General features: G+C 36.7%; 2 protein-coding genes across 6 annotated transcripts; both read left to right on the forward strand.

Moving 5' to 3' along the window:
• Positions 1-1,766: 1,766 nt before the first annotated feature.
• LOC140818781 (uncharacterized) lies at positions 1,767-3,634 on the forward strand. Of its 4 annotated transcripts, XM_073179012.1 has the most exons (4): positions 1,767-2,013; positions 2,095-2,504; positions 2,864-2,914; positions 3,620-3,634. In XM_073179012.1, the coding sequence occupies exons 1-3, from the start codon at positions 1,891-1,893 to the stop codon at positions 2,865-2,867; spliced, it is 537 nt and encodes a 178-aa protein (XP_073035113.1). In that variant the 5' UTR covers positions 1,767-1,890; the 3' UTR covers positions 2,868-2,914; positions 3,620-3,634. The 4 variants fall into 4 exon arrangements, with proteins under 4 accessions (XP_073035113.1, XP_073034966.1, XP_073035024.1 ...); XM_073178865.1 differs by lacking the exon at positions 3,620-3,634 and having other exon boundaries at positions 2,811-3,164; XM_073178923.1 differs by lacking the exon at positions 3,620-3,634 and having other exon boundaries at positions 2,864-3,153.
• A 1,069-nt stretch (positions 3,635-4,703) lies between these two features.
• On the forward strand, positions 4,704-16,922 carry LOC140819062 (protein CELLULOSE SYNTHASE INTERACTIVE 1-like). Of its 2 annotated transcripts, none has more exons than XM_073179096.1 (8): positions 4,704-5,262; positions 5,592-5,690; positions 6,418-6,491; positions 7,497-10,545; positions 11,353-13,897; positions 15,155-15,609; positions 16,280-16,396; positions 16,500-16,922. In XM_073179096.1, exons 4-8 carry the CDS (start codon positions 7,510-7,512, stop codon positions 16,638-16,640), a joined length of 6,294 nt encoding a protein of 2,097 aa, XP_073035197.1. In that variant the 5' UTR covers positions 4,704-5,262; positions 5,592-5,690; positions 6,418-6,491; positions 7,497-7,509; the 3' UTR covers positions 16,641-16,922. The 2 variants fall into 2 exon arrangements, with proteins under 2 accessions (XP_073035197.1, XP_073035241.1); XM_073179140.1 differs by having other exon boundaries at positions 5,620-5,690.
• Positions 16,923-18,833: the final 1,911 nt, after the last annotated feature.

Below are 18,833 nucleotides of genomic sequence, written 5' to 3' on the forward strand. Positions count from 1 at the left end.
TTCATCTACAGTGGCGCTAGGCAGACGTGGGGTGGTGCTCGAAAATCTTTGCGGGCGGTAAGGTGCTGGCGAGGATTGTCTGGGGATTAACCGAGCACGATTAGCGACGGTAACAATATAATCATATGAGAAACAACATCAAATATAAAATATATTTTAACAAAACATACTAGAAATGAATAAATTTATAAATACTCCAGATACATAAATAGCTAGATCATCAACACCATTTCCTAGTGTAATTAATTAAATATGCAGACTTACACTTCACAAACATTAAAGAACATGTATGCCAATACACCGGAAACCTTCAAAATCATAAATTGGAAATTTCTTCGGAATATGAAATTTAGAACTACATCGATTTACCTTCTGATGTCGTCGGAATATTTCTCCGCACGAGAGCTCCAGAAGTTCGCTCAATCTTCTTAACGTAAAGATTTGAGCGTAGGTGGGAGAAGGGCTGTTGGGCGAAGGTGGGACACGAAATTTGGGAACGCCCCTCTGTCCCCTCTTTTCTTTTTATAAAAAAAATTTGACGTTTCGCGACGGTTTGTTAAAATCCGTCGCCATTTGCGACGGATTTTTAAAACCGTCGCAAAACGTCAAATTTTTTAAAAAAATAAACTGCACATGTGGGCTTCGCGACGGTTTGTTAAAATCCGTCGCCATTGGCGACGTATTTGTAAAACCGTCGCGAAACGTCAAATCTTTAAAAAAAAATAAACTGCACATGTGAGCTGTCGTCCACTGGGCGCTCACCAAAGGGCGCCCAGGGTATCAATTCCCTATATATATATATATATATATATATATATATATATATATATATATATATATATATATATATACACACACACACCAATAAATCTTGACATCATGATAAGGCACACTAAGTTTAGGAATAGGTTAGATCTTAAAGTAACGACGACTCCTTGAAAAAAAATAAATAAAAAGAAAATAAAAGAAATGATGACTCAATCTGACCTCACTATTAACGTCACTGATTACATTATCATAAGCTTTTCAACTTTCGCGATCTCTTCATAAAAAAAAACAAACTTTCAGGATCTTGTCCATTATAGCGTTTACAAATAATTTTTAAAAATAATTATGTATTTTTTTAATAAATTAATAATATTTTTTAAAATATTTACACACATTACGTAAATCCATAGATTTTCAAGACCATTGATTTTTATACAGGCAATTTTGCGAATTTTTTCGGGAATTTTTAGGACGTTATAATATGATATCCGTCTTTAAATATGTATATATAAGTTTGATGTTATGAGTAGGTCTCTTGTGAGACGGTCTCACGATTCTTTATATGTGAGACGAGTCAACCTTACCGATATTCACAATAAAAAGTAATATTCTTAGCATACAAAATAATATTTTTTCACGGAAGACCCAAATAAGATATCCGACTCACAAAATACGACCCGTGAGACCGTCTCACGCAAGTTTTTATCTGATGTTATAATATCTTTTTATAATTATAATTACAAAATATGACACAAATAAAAGTTTTTTTAAAATAATAATTTTGTTTCATAGTTGATAGACTCTAATACATTTATTAGCTGTTATTATTTACTCATACTAAAGGCTCTTATTCTATTTTAGGAAACATTATTGAATATAAGAAATCAAACAATTACATCTATAATTTATCACCAATTTTTGACAATATCATGTTTTAAAATGAGTCATCGTTGATGGATCATTGAAAATGGGTAAAGTCCAGCCCAATTGAGTATTACCGGAAAGGCCCAAACCCAAACAACAGCAATGGGCACAACAAGAATCCGCCATTACTGCGGCTTCGAGCTCCATCAAACCTAATCGAATCTTTTCTGCAAACCCTAGGAAGGAGAGCGAAGGAAAATGGGAAGTAGATTGGGCAGAAGAGTGGTGAACTTTGCCAACATACCCATAAAACTCCTCATGCCTTCGTCTTTTTCCAACATTTCCGAAATCGCTCTCAAAACCATCCCCTCTGTTTCCAAGGTCAGCTCACGATCTGGAAGGTAAAATGGAAGAACTGCTGTTATTTACCGTTCTAATTTCTTGTGTATTTTGGTTTTGCAGATCGAGATTAAGAGGGTTTTGGAATCTCTGTACGGATTCGAAGTGGAGAAAGTGGAAACACTTAATATGCTCGGGAAGAAGAAGAAGCGGGGCGGATTGTTGATCGCCAGGCCCGATTACAAGAAAGCTTACGTCACCCTGAAGAACCCGTTATCTATAAGTCCGGATCTTTTCCCGATCAAGGTGATCGAGGAGGAGAGAAGGAATATGAACAAGCAGTCGAAATCGAGCATTGTGGAGGATCCGGAAGCTGTGAAGAAGTCGCATTGGCTCGACGAGAGGAAGGATAACGGGATGTCTAATAGGGGTAGGAAAGCAGGGAACCGACGCAATGCCTGCCGCGATACTCGGCCGGCTGTCGCTAGCTCAGATGCAAAGTTTCCATGGAGCAGCATGAAGCCATTTGGAAGGTAATGCAATTTGTTTCTTGTTTTCAAGTTCCGGAGATAGATGAATTCGATGATCACGTAGCTGTTCATGTGATGATTTGAAACAATTAATCGGTTCCAGTTCGTTTTTTGTTGAGTTTGCTCATAGTTTACCGAATTCGCAGTAATATGGATGTCTGTAGAAGATTGAAAACATCTTCTAATAGCTATGAAAGCAATGATGATAAGTGATGAATCTACCATGTTCATTCTTTCATTTAAGATGCTCTGGTGATGGTATTTTGTGTTTGGAAACTCTTCAGGGATCTTTTTTTTTAGACTTATCAGGAAATGTATTACTTTATGTGAAAGCTAGAGGATGAATGCATGACCAAACGCAGGTAACGGCGCAACTCAAAATTTCAATATCATAAATTGACGCGTACAACAAGGTAATTGTTATGCCCTATAGTTCTCTACTTGTAATCCAAAGGAATTGAACATGTAGCCTTAGACTCTGATGCAGATTTTAGAACCGAGCCTTGGTGGTTATATAAAAAATTAATAACCAGTGTATACGGTGTAATTCAAATATTTTGTAACGCAGAGTAACTGATATAACATATTTGGGTTGTTGAGCGCAAATGGCAATCATGGTGAATAGTTGGGGCGATCATTGTTCTCCAATAATGATTTATCATGTTATCTCAGCTTTCATTAGTTAATGACTTAATTCACACCATGAGGTTTTACATTGAATGTGGCTTACTTATTCTTCATCTTCCTAATCTCCAACATGTTTAGACCACCATTTTTTGTTGTAGCATTGAGTTCTCTCTCTGCAGTTCAGCCGTTGTCTCATTGTTAGTTCAAGTTCTAGATTGATGTTTGATCTCGTTATGTGTACATCACGAACCACACCTCTCTGAGAATACTACCAGCATGCGTCCTCCTCCCTTTGCGTTGTAAAATCTCGCCCGGTGTTACTTAATTCTTTTCTATTCTACTCCAGCTAATTGCAAGAACAATCTTTTGGAAGTTTTGATAACACCGGCGACGGTCAAAATGCATAAAAAAATTTGTGTCATCCAAGTTTGAACTTGCCTACACAGATGATATACCATGTTCTCATTTCGAGGAGTAATTCAATTATGCAGGGCACGTGATCCTGTTGGTGCTTCCATTTTGCAAGTGAATAAAACATATGTTCTATTTTTTTTTTTTTGAACAAAAAACATATGTTTTATACATCTTAATAAAACACATCCAATCATGTATAAAACAGGAGATACAGATGTCATTACAACAGATAAATAATTACAATAATAAGAACTTCTACATCTTACCAAGGATTGGTTTGGGTGCCTCGTTAATCGTGGAGTTCGATTTGGGTAAACGCTTCACAGTAATTTTGAGAATCATTAGAATTTAGATGAATCCTAGGCTTCTTTGAAATCCTAACTTGGTATCGTATAATCGAATGGATATCATTGACGTATGACCATTTTTTTTTTCCGGAAATTCAATGTAAATTTCCTACACAATCGACAACAGAAAAGTATAAATAACAATTTCTTGAATTTTTAGTGATACTTTCTCTTGCAGAAGCAAAATGATAACAATAATCAAGAAAAAAGAACAAGTTAAATTTACATCGTTTGAGATAACTTTTTACCCGAAAAATTAATGATAATCCAATATTATCCACTTCAGCCAATTGTAGTTAAATTTTTTGGCTAATAGTATTTAAGACCCACGTGTAAACAAAAAAACTAGGTTAAATAAAACGTAACCTGTGATGGTCTTACGTAAAATTAATGATTTTTGCCAAAGATCCGTATGGTTTTGGGTTCAGATCTCGTCAGTGTGCAATAATGGTAGTTGGAAATTTCTCCTACCTACGTTGTATAAAAAATAATTTTTGTCGATGAGTTGATATCAAGATCTCAAAATCGAAACGAAATTAATAAAAAAATCAAAAAACTTCGATTTTTAAAAACAAAATATTGTAAAAAACATTTCCTTTAACATAAGAGGATTTTATACTTTTTTTTTTAATATATATTTGAAAAGGTTGATAAATATAATTTGCCTTAAATTTTAATATGGTAGATGTTTTCTATGTAATAATACATAAATGACGAGACGGGATCCCAGAATTTCCTCACTTTTTTTTAATACATCAAAATTGGGATAATAATTGAGAGATCTACATGACAGGCGAAATTAGAGGGACGAAATCGGGAAAGAAGAGAGACGAGGAGTGAGTCGACTGAAGCCGAATAACTAATGTTGGAGCCGCCGCCGCTGTATAATTTGTCGGTGGCCCCTCCGGCGTGCCCCAGCTCCTCCATTCTGACACTCAAAACAATTACCAGCACATAACTCTCACATACATTTCTCTCTCTGTCTATACAAACATATATGTATATATCTATCACCAAAGGCGTTTAATCTCCCTCAAGCAACGAATCGATACATTTCCACATTTACATTACATTTGAGATAGAGAGAGACTGGCAAAAAACCCTTCACAGTCCATGCCATTGACTTCTCTCTCTCTCTCTACGTTAATTACAGTGCAATTCCTTCAGCTCAGCAGAGAAATCGGATCATTCTTCCACAATCTAAAAAGGGATCTCTAGATTCCTCTTTCTGTAGATCCCAATGACAATTCACATTGTGCTGTTGCTCTAGTTGTTTGCTGCATTCGTTCTACGTGTAAAGATTTCATTTTTTTTTGCATTCGGGAGCACTCTGATCTAGTTTTTTGGGCGAAATTGCGCGAGATTTCAAAAGGGTACGCTCCTCTACTCTGTAGGATGGTAATTGTTTGATTTCAAGGCTAAAGTCAGCTTATTTTCTTCAAGTCAATCACTTCATTAGCTACTCACCGTTTCTACTTTAGTATTGGATTCGCGCATGCGATTGCTGCGAGATATTTTAGCAAAGTACTTGAATTGAAGTTCTGGATATTTTATATGTGCTCATTCATGGAGCTAGAAATTTTCAGATTCCAGTGGTATCTAGATTTTCGTTTGTTGAACTTGTCTTTTTACTTGGCTGACCCCTCGATCTGAGAGGCCGCTGTCATTATAGCTTGTTCTTGTTTCTTTCTTGGGTGGTCAGATCTGAAGTTAAGATCTCGGGATCACAGCAAAACTGGCGGCGACACTGGCTTGGCGGGTTGCTGCTCCCCATGGCAGCACGCTTTCCCCAAATGACCAGGTAAAAATCTTTTGGCAGCAAAGAGCCTAATGATTTGCGGTAGTGAACTCTGTAGATTGTAACATGCTGGTCTGGTGATGTAAAATCCAATGAGCATCTTTTGTGCAATCTTTGCATAAATGTTTATAATGTAGTCTGGCCATTTTGGTTCTTATATTGAATAAAATGTGATCATATAGATTTTGAAGCGTTAATCTTTGCTTGTTTACTCATCACAGTAGAATTTTACGATAATTACGATTCTCCTGAAAATAGTCCATTATTTAATATTTGTGATTTGTCTTGTAAATGTATCAATACAGTAGAACAATCAAAGAGAGCAGTTGATCATGCAAAAGTAAAAGTTTAATATACCTGTCATCCTTGTTTTAAAACCATGCTATGGATTTTTGAGATTAGAGTTGATTAGGTGCTTTTATTTCTTTTCTGAAACATATACTTCAAAGCCTAGCAATTTGAATAATTCCCACCCTGTTGTTTACTTAGAGTTAGGTCAACTTTCCATCTGAAAGATCAACTAATGACGAACTGAATTTATGCTATTCGACCATTTCAATCATTGCTTTTTCCTGGAAAACCTTGCACTCTTTTCTAAATATATACAAGTAGCAGTTGTTCCATGTTGTTTCCAAATGAATTAGATTATTTCTCTGCTTCTGTTCAATTAACTGATGCATCTTTGCGAATTCTCTCTTACTATAATTTTATTTTATTCTTTATACTGTAGGAGAGAAATGGAGAAGCTAAAATTCATGATTCAGAGCCTCAAACTACACATGCAGCCGTGAAACATAATTCAAGGTGGGTTGGTTTTCTTGCTTGGCCCCAGAATTCTGTTATATCCAGCTGATGTCCTGATTTCTTAAACTTATAATATTATCCATATTCACGATGTGAACTGTGTGTGTGTGATGAAATTCTTCTATGCAACACAAGCATGGCACTTGAAACAAGACTTTTAAGATAATTTTCATGTTGATAGCAAGCAACTATAATGAGCAAGTCCGAGATAAACTTGCTAGAGGTTATAAAAACTGATGCCATGTATAAATGTCTAGCAATTCAACTATTGAAAAATGTATGGTTTTAATTTGTAAGATATTTTTTTCCTGGTATTGTTAGGTTGTATTGGGATTTTTTTAGTTATATTATGGTTTTAGTTTTTTTTTTTGTTTTTATAAGTTTTAGATACTTAAGTCGATAAAATGGTTTGTCTTTTTAACTCAAAAATTACGCGGATATCAATGTTCCGCAAAATTCTTCACTCACATTCATTTGTTGTAGTATATCTATGAAGAATTAATTATGACCCCACACTCAGATTCTATACTTTATTATTAAGTAACAACATTTAACATTATAGCCATTGTTATTCATCAAATGAGACTTCCATGGTCACTTAAGTGCTAGAAATTACCGACGACACTAATTTAGATGAGAATATAGTCAGGTGGCCGGTGGCCCGTGGCTGGAACTATATTGAAGTCAGTGAAAACTATAACATTTGTGAAGTTCTATATGGAATTGTTGTCATCTAGATTTATTGCTTTAGCTGAGTGAACTTCAAGATCCTAGTTTAATTTTCCGATTAACATGTATTGTGTAACTTTATCTTTGATATTACATGTGTCAGTGGTATTACATACAAAGTATTACTTCGGATGAAAAAAAAATAGTATCATTATCTACTGTCCTGCTCAGCTATGAAATTTTTTGTTCACGTTTCTGTTCGATGTCATTAGGTGGATTTTTGTCTGGTTAAATCTAATGGTGATGATAATGCTCCACGATCCTATTTATCCACAGGGATAGGAGTAGCATGGATGATTCAGATGGGACATTAGCAACTGTTGCACAATGCATTGAGCAGTTGCGCCAGAAGTCCTCATCACCACAAGAAAAAGAGGATTCCTTGGGGGAGTTACTCGAGCTAATAACTACACGAGAAAATGCATTCAGTGCAGTGGGATCTCATTCTCAAGCTGTTCCCGTACTTGTCTCTCTACTTCGGTCTGGATCACTTGAGATAAAGATACAGGCAGCTACCGTCTTAGGTTCTTTGTGCCAAGAGAATGAATTAAGGGTCAAAGTATTACTTGGAGGTTGCATTCCACCATTGCTTGGTCTTCTCAAGTCAAACTCCGCAGAAGGCCAAATTGCAGCGGCAAAGACAGTATATGCTGTTTCTCAAGGTGATGCCAAGGATCATGTTGGCTCAAAAATATTTTCAACAGAAGGAGTTGTCCCTGTATTATGGGGGCAGTTAGAAAAGGGGCTCAAGGTTGGTAATGTGGTTGATGATTTACTAACGGGAGCTTTGCGGAATCTTTCTAGCAGTACTGAGGGATTTTGGCCTGCAACAATTCAATCTGGAGGAGTTGACGTCTTAGTGAAATTGCTTACAACAGGCCAATCGAGTACTCAAGCAAATGTATGCTTTCTATTGGCATGTATGATGATGGAGGATGCATCTGTCTGTTCTAAAGTAATTGCTGCTGAGGCCACCAAACTCCTCTTAAAGCTACTTGGACCTGGCAATGAAGCTTCTGTACGAGCAGAAGCTGCAGCTGCTCTGAAATCTCTATCAGCTCAGTGCAAAGAAGCTAAACGGGAGGTTGCCAATGCCAACGGTATACCTGTTCTGATTAATGCAACTATAGCTCCTTCAAAAGAATTCATGCAGGGTGAGTTTGCCCAAGCTTTACAAGAGAATGCAATGTGTGCACTTGCTAATATATCTGGCGGTTTGTCATATGTCATCTCAAGTCTCGGCCAAAGTCTAGAATCATGTTCCTCGGCAGCACAGGTAGCCGATACGTTAGGAGCTTTAGCTTCTGCTTTGATGATATATGACAGCAAAGCAGAATGCACCAGAGCCTCAGATCCCCTGGAGGTGGAGACAATATTGGTGCAACAGTTCAAACCACAGTTACCATTTTTAATTCAAGAGCGTATAATAGAAGCTCTGGCTAGTTTGTATGGAAATGCAATACTATCGAGCAAACTTTTAAATTCTGATGCTAAAAGACTGCTTGTAGGTTTGATTACAATGGCAGCCAATGACGTTCAGGAAGAGTTGATAAAATCCCTTCTCATTCTTTGCAACAATGAAGGTAGTTTATGGCATGCCCTTCAAGGTCGTGATGGAATTCAGCTTTTGATATCTCTTCTTGGTCTTTCATCAGAACAGCAGCAAGAGTGTGCTGTTGCATTGCTATGCCTTTTATCCAATGAAAATGATGAAAGTAAATGGGCTATTACAGCTGCTGGTGGCATTCCTCCACTTGTTCAAATTCTTGAAACTGGTTCTGCAAAAGCTAAAGAAGACTCTGCAACGATCTTGGGAAACCTCTGTAATCATAGCGAGGATATACGTGCTTGTGTTGAAAGTGCTGATGCTGTGTCAGCCTTATTGTGGTTGCTGAAGAACGGAAGTTCTAATGGGAAGGAAATTGCAGCTAAGACCTTGAATCATTTAATTCACAAATCAGACACTGCAACAATCAGCCAGCTCAGTGCGTTGTTAACCAGTGATTTGCCTGAATCTAAAGTTTATGTCTTGGATGCATTAAAAAGTTTGCTTTCCATGGCCCCTCTTAATGAAATGTTGCGTGAAGGTAGTGCAGCGAATGATGCAATTGAGACGATGCTAAAAATTTTAAGCTCCCCCAGGGAAGAGACTCAGGCAAATTCTGCTCGGGCCCTTTCTGGAATATATGATTTCCGGAAAGACTTGCGTCAGAGTAGCATTGCAGTTAAGACTCTTTGGTCAGTAATGAAGCTTTTAAATGCTGAATCAGAAAATGTTTTAGTGGAATCTTCCCGCTGCCTTGCCGCTATATTTCTTTCAATTAAAGATAATCGTGATGTGGCCACTGCTGCCAGAGAAGCTTTGCCCTTGTTGGTGGTGCATGCTAACTCTTCAGTGTTGCGAGTTGCGGAGCAAGCAGTGTGTGCTTTGTCAAATCTCTTGAAAGACAGTGAAGCTTCAGAAAAAGCTTTACTGGAAGAAGTTATTTTGCCTGCAACTAGAGTTTTACGTGAAGGGACAAATATTGGAAAGACCCATGCAGCAGCTGCAATTGCTCGCTTTCTCCATTCTCGTCAAATTGATGATAATTTGATTGAGTGTGTAAATCGTACTGGAACTGTTCTTGGATTGGTTTCTTTCCTGGAAGCTGCTGACATTGAGTCTGTAACGACCTCAGAGGCATTAGATGCACTTGCTTTTCTCTCAAGGTCGGCTGGAGTCGTTGGGCACATGAAACCTGCTTGGGCAGTTCTTGCTGAACACCCAAGTAGCATTACCCCCATAGTTGCATGTATTGCTGATGTCCCTCCGTTGTTGCAGGACAAGGCTATAGAAATTTTATCTCGGCTCTGTCGAGCTCAGCCCCTGTTTCTTGGGAGCACAATTGCGTGTTCCACAGGATGCATTTCATCCATTGTGAGAAGGGTAATTGATTCCTCAATTTCAGGTGTTAAAATTGGTGGAGCTGCACTCCTTGTTTGCACTGCAAAAGTGAATCATCAAAGAGTAGTTGAAGACTTTAACGGATCTAATTTATGTGATTCACTCATCAGTTCTCTTGTTGAAATGGTAGAATCTACAGAGTCTTCTGTTGGAGATCAGGGCACTAAGGATATCATAAGCATCTCCAGGATAACTGCTGAAGTAGAAAGTAAAGATGAGTCCGAGAGAAGTACTTCAGTCATCAGTGGCTCCAACATATCTGTGTGGCTTCTTTCAATACTAGCTTGTTATGATGATAAAAGTAAACTCAAGATCATGGAGTCAGGTGCTCTTGAAGTTCTCACTGAGAAAATTTCTCAGTTCTTTTCACAGTATTCACAGGTATGTAGCAGAATCTTTGATTTGTAACAAGTTCTATATGAATTCCCCGTACCATGCAACTCGTGGCAACAGCAATTCCCAAATTGTGGAAATAGTCGTTCCTCCGGATTTGATTGGCTTTACTTATTCTCACTCCATCAGTTAATTTTTATTTTAATAATAAATAATGTATCATTTACTAATAATAAATAAAAATATAATTATAATTATGTCACTTAATAATTGTATTAATCTAATAATAATAACAATAATAAATGATAAAAATAATGCAATAAAAACAATATAGTAATAATGAAATAAATATTAATAATAATGATCATAATAATAACTAAAATAATATATAGTATAATAATGATAATTATCATTATTTAGTAATATTAATAATAAATTTTTTGAATAATAATTATTTAATTTTTTTTAGTGAAAGGTGATTTAGTCGTCAAAATAATTTAATTTTATTTCACACTATTTATTTTAAATTACTAATAATACGTTTTAAATTAAGTAAGGAAAATGTATTCCATTACTTCACCATATCTTGCGAATTAGGATACCAATTATAGGAAATTATATATATCCATCATTCTACTGAGTATTGGCACTCATTCCAATCCGTTCTAGAGCTGATTCCATTCTCACCTTATTCCCTTTCCTGCATACCAATCTAGACCTTAGTATTTTGAAATTTTAAAAAAGTTTCATATGCACATTCTGTTACCCTTTTTTATCCACTTGATATTCCAGTGTTGATATTGATCATGATATTTGTTGGCATGTTCTTTATCAATTATTGCCTCAAATTTGCAGGCTGATTTTAAAGAGGATGACAGTATATGGATTTGTGCCTTGTTGTTAGCAGTATTATTTCAAGATAGAGATGTCATACGCTCTAATGCAACCATGAAAACAATTCCAGTGTTAGCTAATATGTTGAGGTCTGAGGAACCAGCAAACAGGTATTTTGCCGCCCAAGCAGTGGCTAGTCTTGTTTGTAATGGTAGCAGGGGAACTCTTCTATCAGTTGCAAATTCAGGGGTGGCAGCAGGACTCATATCCTTTCTTGGTTGTGCTGATGTTGATATTTACGATCTTCTAGAATTGTCTGAGGAGTTTGCTTTGATTCGTTATCCAGACCAAGTTGCTCTTGAAAGATTGTTTAGGATTGATGACATCAGGGTTGGTGCAACTTCGAGGAAAGCTATACCAGCCCTTGTTGATTTGCTCAAACCTATTCCAGACCGCCCAGGAGCACCATTTCTCGCGCTTGGTATTCTAATCCAGCTTGCTAAAGATTGTACTCCTAATCAAATTGTTATGGTGGAGTCGGGGGCTTTGGAAGGGTTGACAAAATATCTTTCTCTCGGACCACAAGATACATACGAGGCTGCTGCTGCTGATCTACTTGGTATTCTTTTTAGCACAGCTGAAATAAGGAGACATGAATCTGCATTTGGTGCTGTCAGTCAACTTGTAGCAGTTTTGCGTTTAGGTGGAAGAGCAGCGAGATACAGTGCAGCTAAAGCTTTAGAGAACTTATTTTCTGCTGATCATGTAAGGAATGCAGATTCTGCCAGGCATGCTGTTCGACCTCTGGTGGAAATTCTTAATACAGGTTTGGAGAAGGAGCAACATGCTGCTATTGCGGCTTTGGTTAGACTTCTGAGAGAGAATCCATCAAAAGCCCTTGCAGTTGCCGATGTTGAGATGAATGCTGTTGATGTACTATGCAGGATTCTTTCATCGAATTATTCAATGCAGCTGAAGGGGGATGCTGCTGAGTTATGTTGTGTACTTTTTTGCAATACAAGAATAAGATCTACTGTGGCCGCAGCCCGCTGTGTTGAACCTTTAGTATCTCTCCTTGTTACTGAGTATAGTCCTGCTCACCTGTCAGTTGTCCATGCATTAGATAAACTCTTAGATGATGAGCAGCTGGCAGAGCTTGTCGCTGCACATGGTGCAGTTATTCCTCTTGTTAGCCTTCTCTATGGTCAGAACTTTTCTCTTCACGAAGCTGTTTCTAGAGCTCTTGTGAAGTTAGGAAAAGATAGGCCTGCGAGTAAGATGGAAATGATGAAAGCTGGAGTCATCGAGAGCTTGCTTGATATACTTCATGAAGCTCCAGATTTCCTCTGTGCTGCATTTGTTGAACTGCTTAGAATACTCACAAATAATGCTACCATCGCAAAAGGTCCATCAGCATCGAAAGTGGTTGAGCCCCTCTTTCAGTTGCTGACAAGAACAGAGTTCGGACCAGACGGACAACATAGTGCGTTGCAGGTTCTTGTTAATATCTTAGAGCATCCACAGTGTCGTGCTGATTACACTCTCACAGGTCAGCAAGCTCTAGAACCTTTACTACCTTTACTTGACTCTCCTGCATCAGCAGTGCAACAGTTGGCAGCAGAGCTTCTGTCCCATCTGCTTTTGGAAGAGCATCTTCAGAGGGATCCTCTAACACAGCAGGTGATTGGTCCTCTGGTACGGATTCTTGGTTCTGGCGTACCTGTTTTGCAACAAAGAGCTGTGAGAGCTCTTGTCAGCGTTGCTGTAACATGGCCTAATGAAATCGCAAAAGAGGGTGGCGTAGCTGAGCTGTCCAAAGTCATCCTTCAAGCCGATCCTTTTCTACCTCATGCCTTGTGGGAGTCTGCTGCATCTGTGTTATCCATTATTCTGCAGTTCAGTTCTGAGTTCTATTTAGAAGTACCTGTAGCTGTTTTGGTCAGATTGCTTCGTTCAGGCTTGGAGAGCACAATTATTGGTGCACTGAATGCTCTTTTGGTATTGGAGAGTGATGACTCTACCAGTGCGCAGGCAATGGCTGAAAGTGGGGCAGTTGAGGCGCTTCTTGACCTTCTTAGTAGCCATCAATGTGAGGAAACTGCTGCCAGACTACTTGAAGTGTTGTTGAACAATGTGAAGATCAGGGAATCTAAAGTTACCAAATCTGCAATATTGCCATTGTCCCAGTACCTTTTGGATCCTCAAACCCAAGGTCAGCAAGCGAGGCTTCTTGCAACTCTAGCTCTTGGTGACCTATTCCAGAATGAAGCTCTCGCTAGAACAGCAGACGCTGTTTCAGCCTGCCGAGCCTTAGTGAATATACTGGAGGATCAACCCACAGAAGAAATGAAAGTAGTTGCTATGTGTGCTTTGCAGAACCTTGTTATGTACAGTAGATCAAATAAAAGGGCAGTTGCTGAAGCTGGTGGTGTTCAGGTTGTACTCGATCTGATTGGTTCTAGTGACCCTGAGACATCAGTACAGGCTGCATTGTTTATTAAACTTCTTTTCTCAAACAACACCATTCAAGAATATGCTTCAAGCGAAACTGTCAGAGCTATAACAGGTAAATTTCTTCATTTCTTGGTACGCTCGATTAATTTTGGGTTGTTGGTGATGATAATTATATTAGTCCGGCTAATGTCTTTCTAGTTGTAACTTCTTATAACATGTTGCCTTTGCATGTGATGTATTGCCTTCCATTCTGTCATTTTCTTTCGGATGATTGAGAAAAATAGTCGTTGGTATCATCCGCTCTTTACACCATCTCTGTAGTTAAGCTTCATTTGTTTGAACTTTCAATTGCTGCCTTTTCAAACTCAAATTTTGCCTGAATTTTAGCAAATTTTAGTTTCAATCTTTTATAAGATTTATTTTAAAAGTAAAATAATTTGCAAGAGTTGAGTATTAGTTTAGTTGATCCAACAGATCGAACAGCCCTTATTTTGGCTTCTGATTGCGTTCTATTCAAAGTAAGTTGAAGAAATTTTCAAGATAATTTCGAAAGGTCGTGGAATTTTAAAATTAAAAGTTGTCGAACTCATTGAGTTGATGTGCAATAATTGTATAAAACCATGAAAGAGAATAATGATTGTTTAGAAAAAAACCATTAAAAAATATAATTGCGTAATTTTGTTGTTAATAGTTCATTTGAAATGTCAAGTAACAGAAAGTTGAGATGTTATGACTTTGAGCTAAATGTAGCGCACTGTTTTTTTAGTGGTGCTTATATTTGAAAGCTTCACTTGGTTAATATTCTTCCGAATACACCATTGGACTTTATGCATTAGAAGATTATATTGTTTCTGTCAAGTAATGCAAATGTATATTAAAATGAAATCTGTCGCTAAAACATGTATGGATTGCTTATAATTCAAAATATACAACTCGTACGTATTAGAAAGAAAGATTTTAGGTAATTAATTCCGTTGAAATGAAAATTGTTGTAGAAGCGTGTGAATTTTTTACCTACATCGACTTTCAAAAACGTAATTCTGGAACCGGCCTGCAGTGAAGCACATACATCTCAGCTTTCCAAACGCTCTAGAAAACGTACTTCTGATTTTTTTTCTATGGTCAAAAACTAAAATGTCCAAGCAGGCAACTCTTATCATCATTCATCTGTTTTGTTAAAATTCATAGTTTTTTACCTGCAACTCATCCCTTCTCGAGCTCTCACAGGTCATATTGAAATAAACCTTTTTATTATGAACCTTCTCATATCTCACCTACTGTATTTCAGCTTCTGAAGATGTTTTTACATCTAGTTACAGCTTGATAGTTTTGCGAGAATTAATGGATTGATAATCTGCTTTTCTTGCAGCTGCAATTGAGAAAGACTTGTGGGCCACCGGTGCAGTAAATGATGAGTATCTAAAAGCACTGAATGCACTATTTGGGAACTTTCCCCGTCTGAGAGCCACAGAACCTGCAACGTTAAGCATCCCTCATCTGGTTGCATCTCTTAAGACTGGATCAGAAGCTACTCAAGAAGCTTCCTTAGATGCTCTATTTCTTCTAAGGCAAGCTTGGTCAGCATGTCCAGCAGAAGTGTCTAGAGCGCAATCTATTGCTGCTGCAGATGGAATCCCCTTATTACAATATTTGATACAATCAGGCCCACCACGATTTCAGGAGAAGGCTGAATTTTTACTGCAGTGTTTGCCAGGGACACTAACTGTAATCATCAAGAGAGGAAACAATATGAGACAATCAGTTGGGAGCCCGAGTGTATACTGCAAGCTAACCCTTGGAAACACTGCCCCTCGCCAAACCAAGGTACAGAGTTGACCTTTTTTGGCTCAAAATTGTTCACTTTAGAATGCTGTTCATTTCTTTTGGCTCGTGAAATTAGTCTTCTGAATGCTACAGAAAATATAGAAGTTGGAATCTAAGGATTCTTAAATGAGGAAATATAGCTTGTATAGTTTGTGGAGGGTTCTGCAAATCATGCCAGCATCTCTTGCTCACTTCACCACCTTTGCACCCTACATGGAGTTCCCTGACATAAACTTACAGATTTGCACAACACGATCTTTCAATTTCTAGAAACTTCACAAAAACACAATTTTTTTTTTAATTATTACGAGTCTTTTACACATACATGTATTTGAGAAGGCGTTTTTCTCCGTGTTCTCTATCAGTTTCTTGAGTAGAAAATTATTCATCTAAAAGCCAAGCCAGAAAAGTAGGTTATTGATCCAAAAAACAATGTCAAATTTGTTTGATAGTGACAAATGTTTCTAACAACGTTACTATGGTGCAAATGCTGTGCGTAGATAACCATTTATAATTAATAAATCTATATACAAAGTAATGTGGTTTTGGTTCTTGGGGAATGTTGCATCACTTGGCTGGGAATCTTCACAATAAATGCTAAATGGATCACGCCATTTGTGCTGCCATTCTGTGTACAATTGTAACTAATGAAAAATGTCGTCACTCTCAGGTTGTATCAACAGGCCCCAATCCAGAGTGGGATGAAACATTTGCTTGGTCCTTTGAAAGCCCTCCTAAAGGCCAGAAGCTTCATATTTCATGCAAGAACAAAAGTAAAATGGGGAAGGTAAACGAGTCAGAAAAAACAAGATTTAGATGAATTTCTGCTTCTTCTGATACAATTTATTGTTGCTTCGTTGCATTAATGGTGTTGTTGCTATGTATGGCAGAGCTCATTCGGAAAGGTAACTATTCAAATCGACCGTGTAGTGATGTTAGGTGCCGTATCTGGGGAGTACACTCTACTGCCTGAAAGCAAAAGCGGGCCTTCAAGAAATCTGGAAATAGAGTTCCAGTGGTCTAACAAGTAAAAAGTCCTGCTAAGGTCTGATGAATTCAACTGCAAAGTGAAATTATTCTTGATTCTCCAGTTATATGTACATTTCCATAGGATCTGGTTGTGTTATAGTGTGCATATTTTTTGCAAAGTTTTGTAATATTCCTCTTGATCTGAAATTACTGTTTCTTTTCTCTTGTTTTTGTTTTTCATCCTCCCACATCTTACTCGAATCCGGGACAGAAAACATCATATTTATTTACGTGTTCTTCTGTAATTTTGATTTATTTTATTCTTGGAGAAATCGAACCAATCATTTTATGCGCAATTTTTTTGCATGTTGTTACAAGTTCTAAACGAAGATTTGGACCAAAAAACCAAAAGATAAAAAAGAAGTTGCTTTTAAATTTGTTGATCGAAGAGTAGATTGTGATTATGATTTTTAGAAGGGGCAATTTGTAATTACACTAAACAAAGGGGAATGCATTATGAATCAACAAGGACTACAAAGGTGAGGAGGATGAAATCTTTTGCTACAGCCTACAAAATATGCTATACTTTGTTTTATATTTACTAAAATTAATTAACGAAGCAAAACTTTAGGATTGTTAGATTGAGTAATAAGGCAAGAACACATCTCGTTATTGAAAGCAAAAATTTGCATTTAAAAAGATTCCTCCTTAAAAAAATCTAATAATATCATATATCTATAATATTCAGTTAATTTGGTGGCTTTGGGGGAAAAATATTTCCAATTTGGTGGTTTTAGAAAACCTTTGTCGATTGTTCAAAAAAACACACACATACGACAACGGTTTTCACTAAAACAGTTGTTAAAAAGTATACGACGTAGGTGCGTTATTGTTTTGGTTTTTTCTTATAATGTTATTAGATTAAAACGTAGGTGCGTTGTTGTTTTGGTTTTTTCTTATAATGTTATTAGATTAAAACCAACAAAAAATTTCTAAGTTGTTAGATGAAAGTCAACTTTATGACTAAAATCTAAAACAAGTCAATTTACATGACAAAAATTGCAATTTTTCATATTTTAAAGTATAATTATTGAACAATTAGTTTAATTTCTCTTCATATTATATATTTAATTTTCTTTTACTATTAAAGTTTGAAAAAATAAATTTTATTATAGTAACAGAAATGGTTAGGAACCGGAAATCCGGAACCATATCCTAGTGGTTTGATTCTGGTTCTATCTTTCGTCGGAACGGGAATAATACGGTTCATTTCACCCTACTTTGTGAGGCACTGCCCCCATGAGGTGATCAAAGGCCCAGATTTACACACAGATACACCCCATGAAGTGATCAAAGGCCTAAATTTAATCACCATGTAAAATCAATGGCTGAGATCCTGTGAGGGCACTGCCCTACAAGTAGCATCTACATTACCGAATAATACTTTTAGAACCCGTAAGATCTAATAGAAGATATTTATAAATCTCAAATTTTCACAAATTTTAAAAATAAAGATTTTAATTTCATATAAGTATGATATTCATATACATCAACAAACCATACACTCATACGACACCCATAATTTACTTTTCTATATGGCTTCGCATGCATTTCTCCATGACGACTATATATCAAGATGACGTTCAAGTGTGTCTACTTTGGTTCCTCCCTCGGTACCAATTATTTAGCACGGTCTATGCTATATGGAAAACTCGGAACGCCCTGGTTTTTCTGGGGCGGGTTACGTCGGAGATCAAGGTCGATGTCTGTAAATGTTCATACTGTATATTCCCACACAGTTCCTTCCATGTTACTTTGATTTAGATCCTTCTTGTATAGGATTCTGACCTACTTTTTGAGGCTTTATTGCATGCTATATAGCCTGGTTGTGTCCGATATACTCATTCTGTCTCATATATTTTGACTGAAATTTCTTTTCTTTTTTTTCAATCTTAAATTTATAGTCTAGTTTTTATATTTATTACTAATTTATTATCTATTCTTGTACCAATCTACTCCTTCTTTAATTTGTTTTTTTTATTACTAATTTGTTTATTTTTAAGTACTAAAACATTCATTAAATAAAGGATAAAATGGAGAATTTTTTTGTAAATTTTTTTTTTCCAATAAATTTTTTAATCTGTGTGAAAATACATACAAACTTAAATATGTGAGATGAATGAAATATGTGTTTTGTAATCAATATACTTTTTTATCAATAAAATTCACATTTACTGATAAAATTACTTTCCTAC

This window comes from Primulina eburnea, chromosome 1, assembly GCF_022965805.1.
Source record: "Primulina eburnea isolate SZY01 chromosome 1, ASM2296580v1, whole genome shotgun sequence".
NCBI lineage: Eukaryota > Viridiplantae > Streptophyta > Magnoliopsida > Lamiales > Gesneriaceae > Primulina > Primulina eburnea.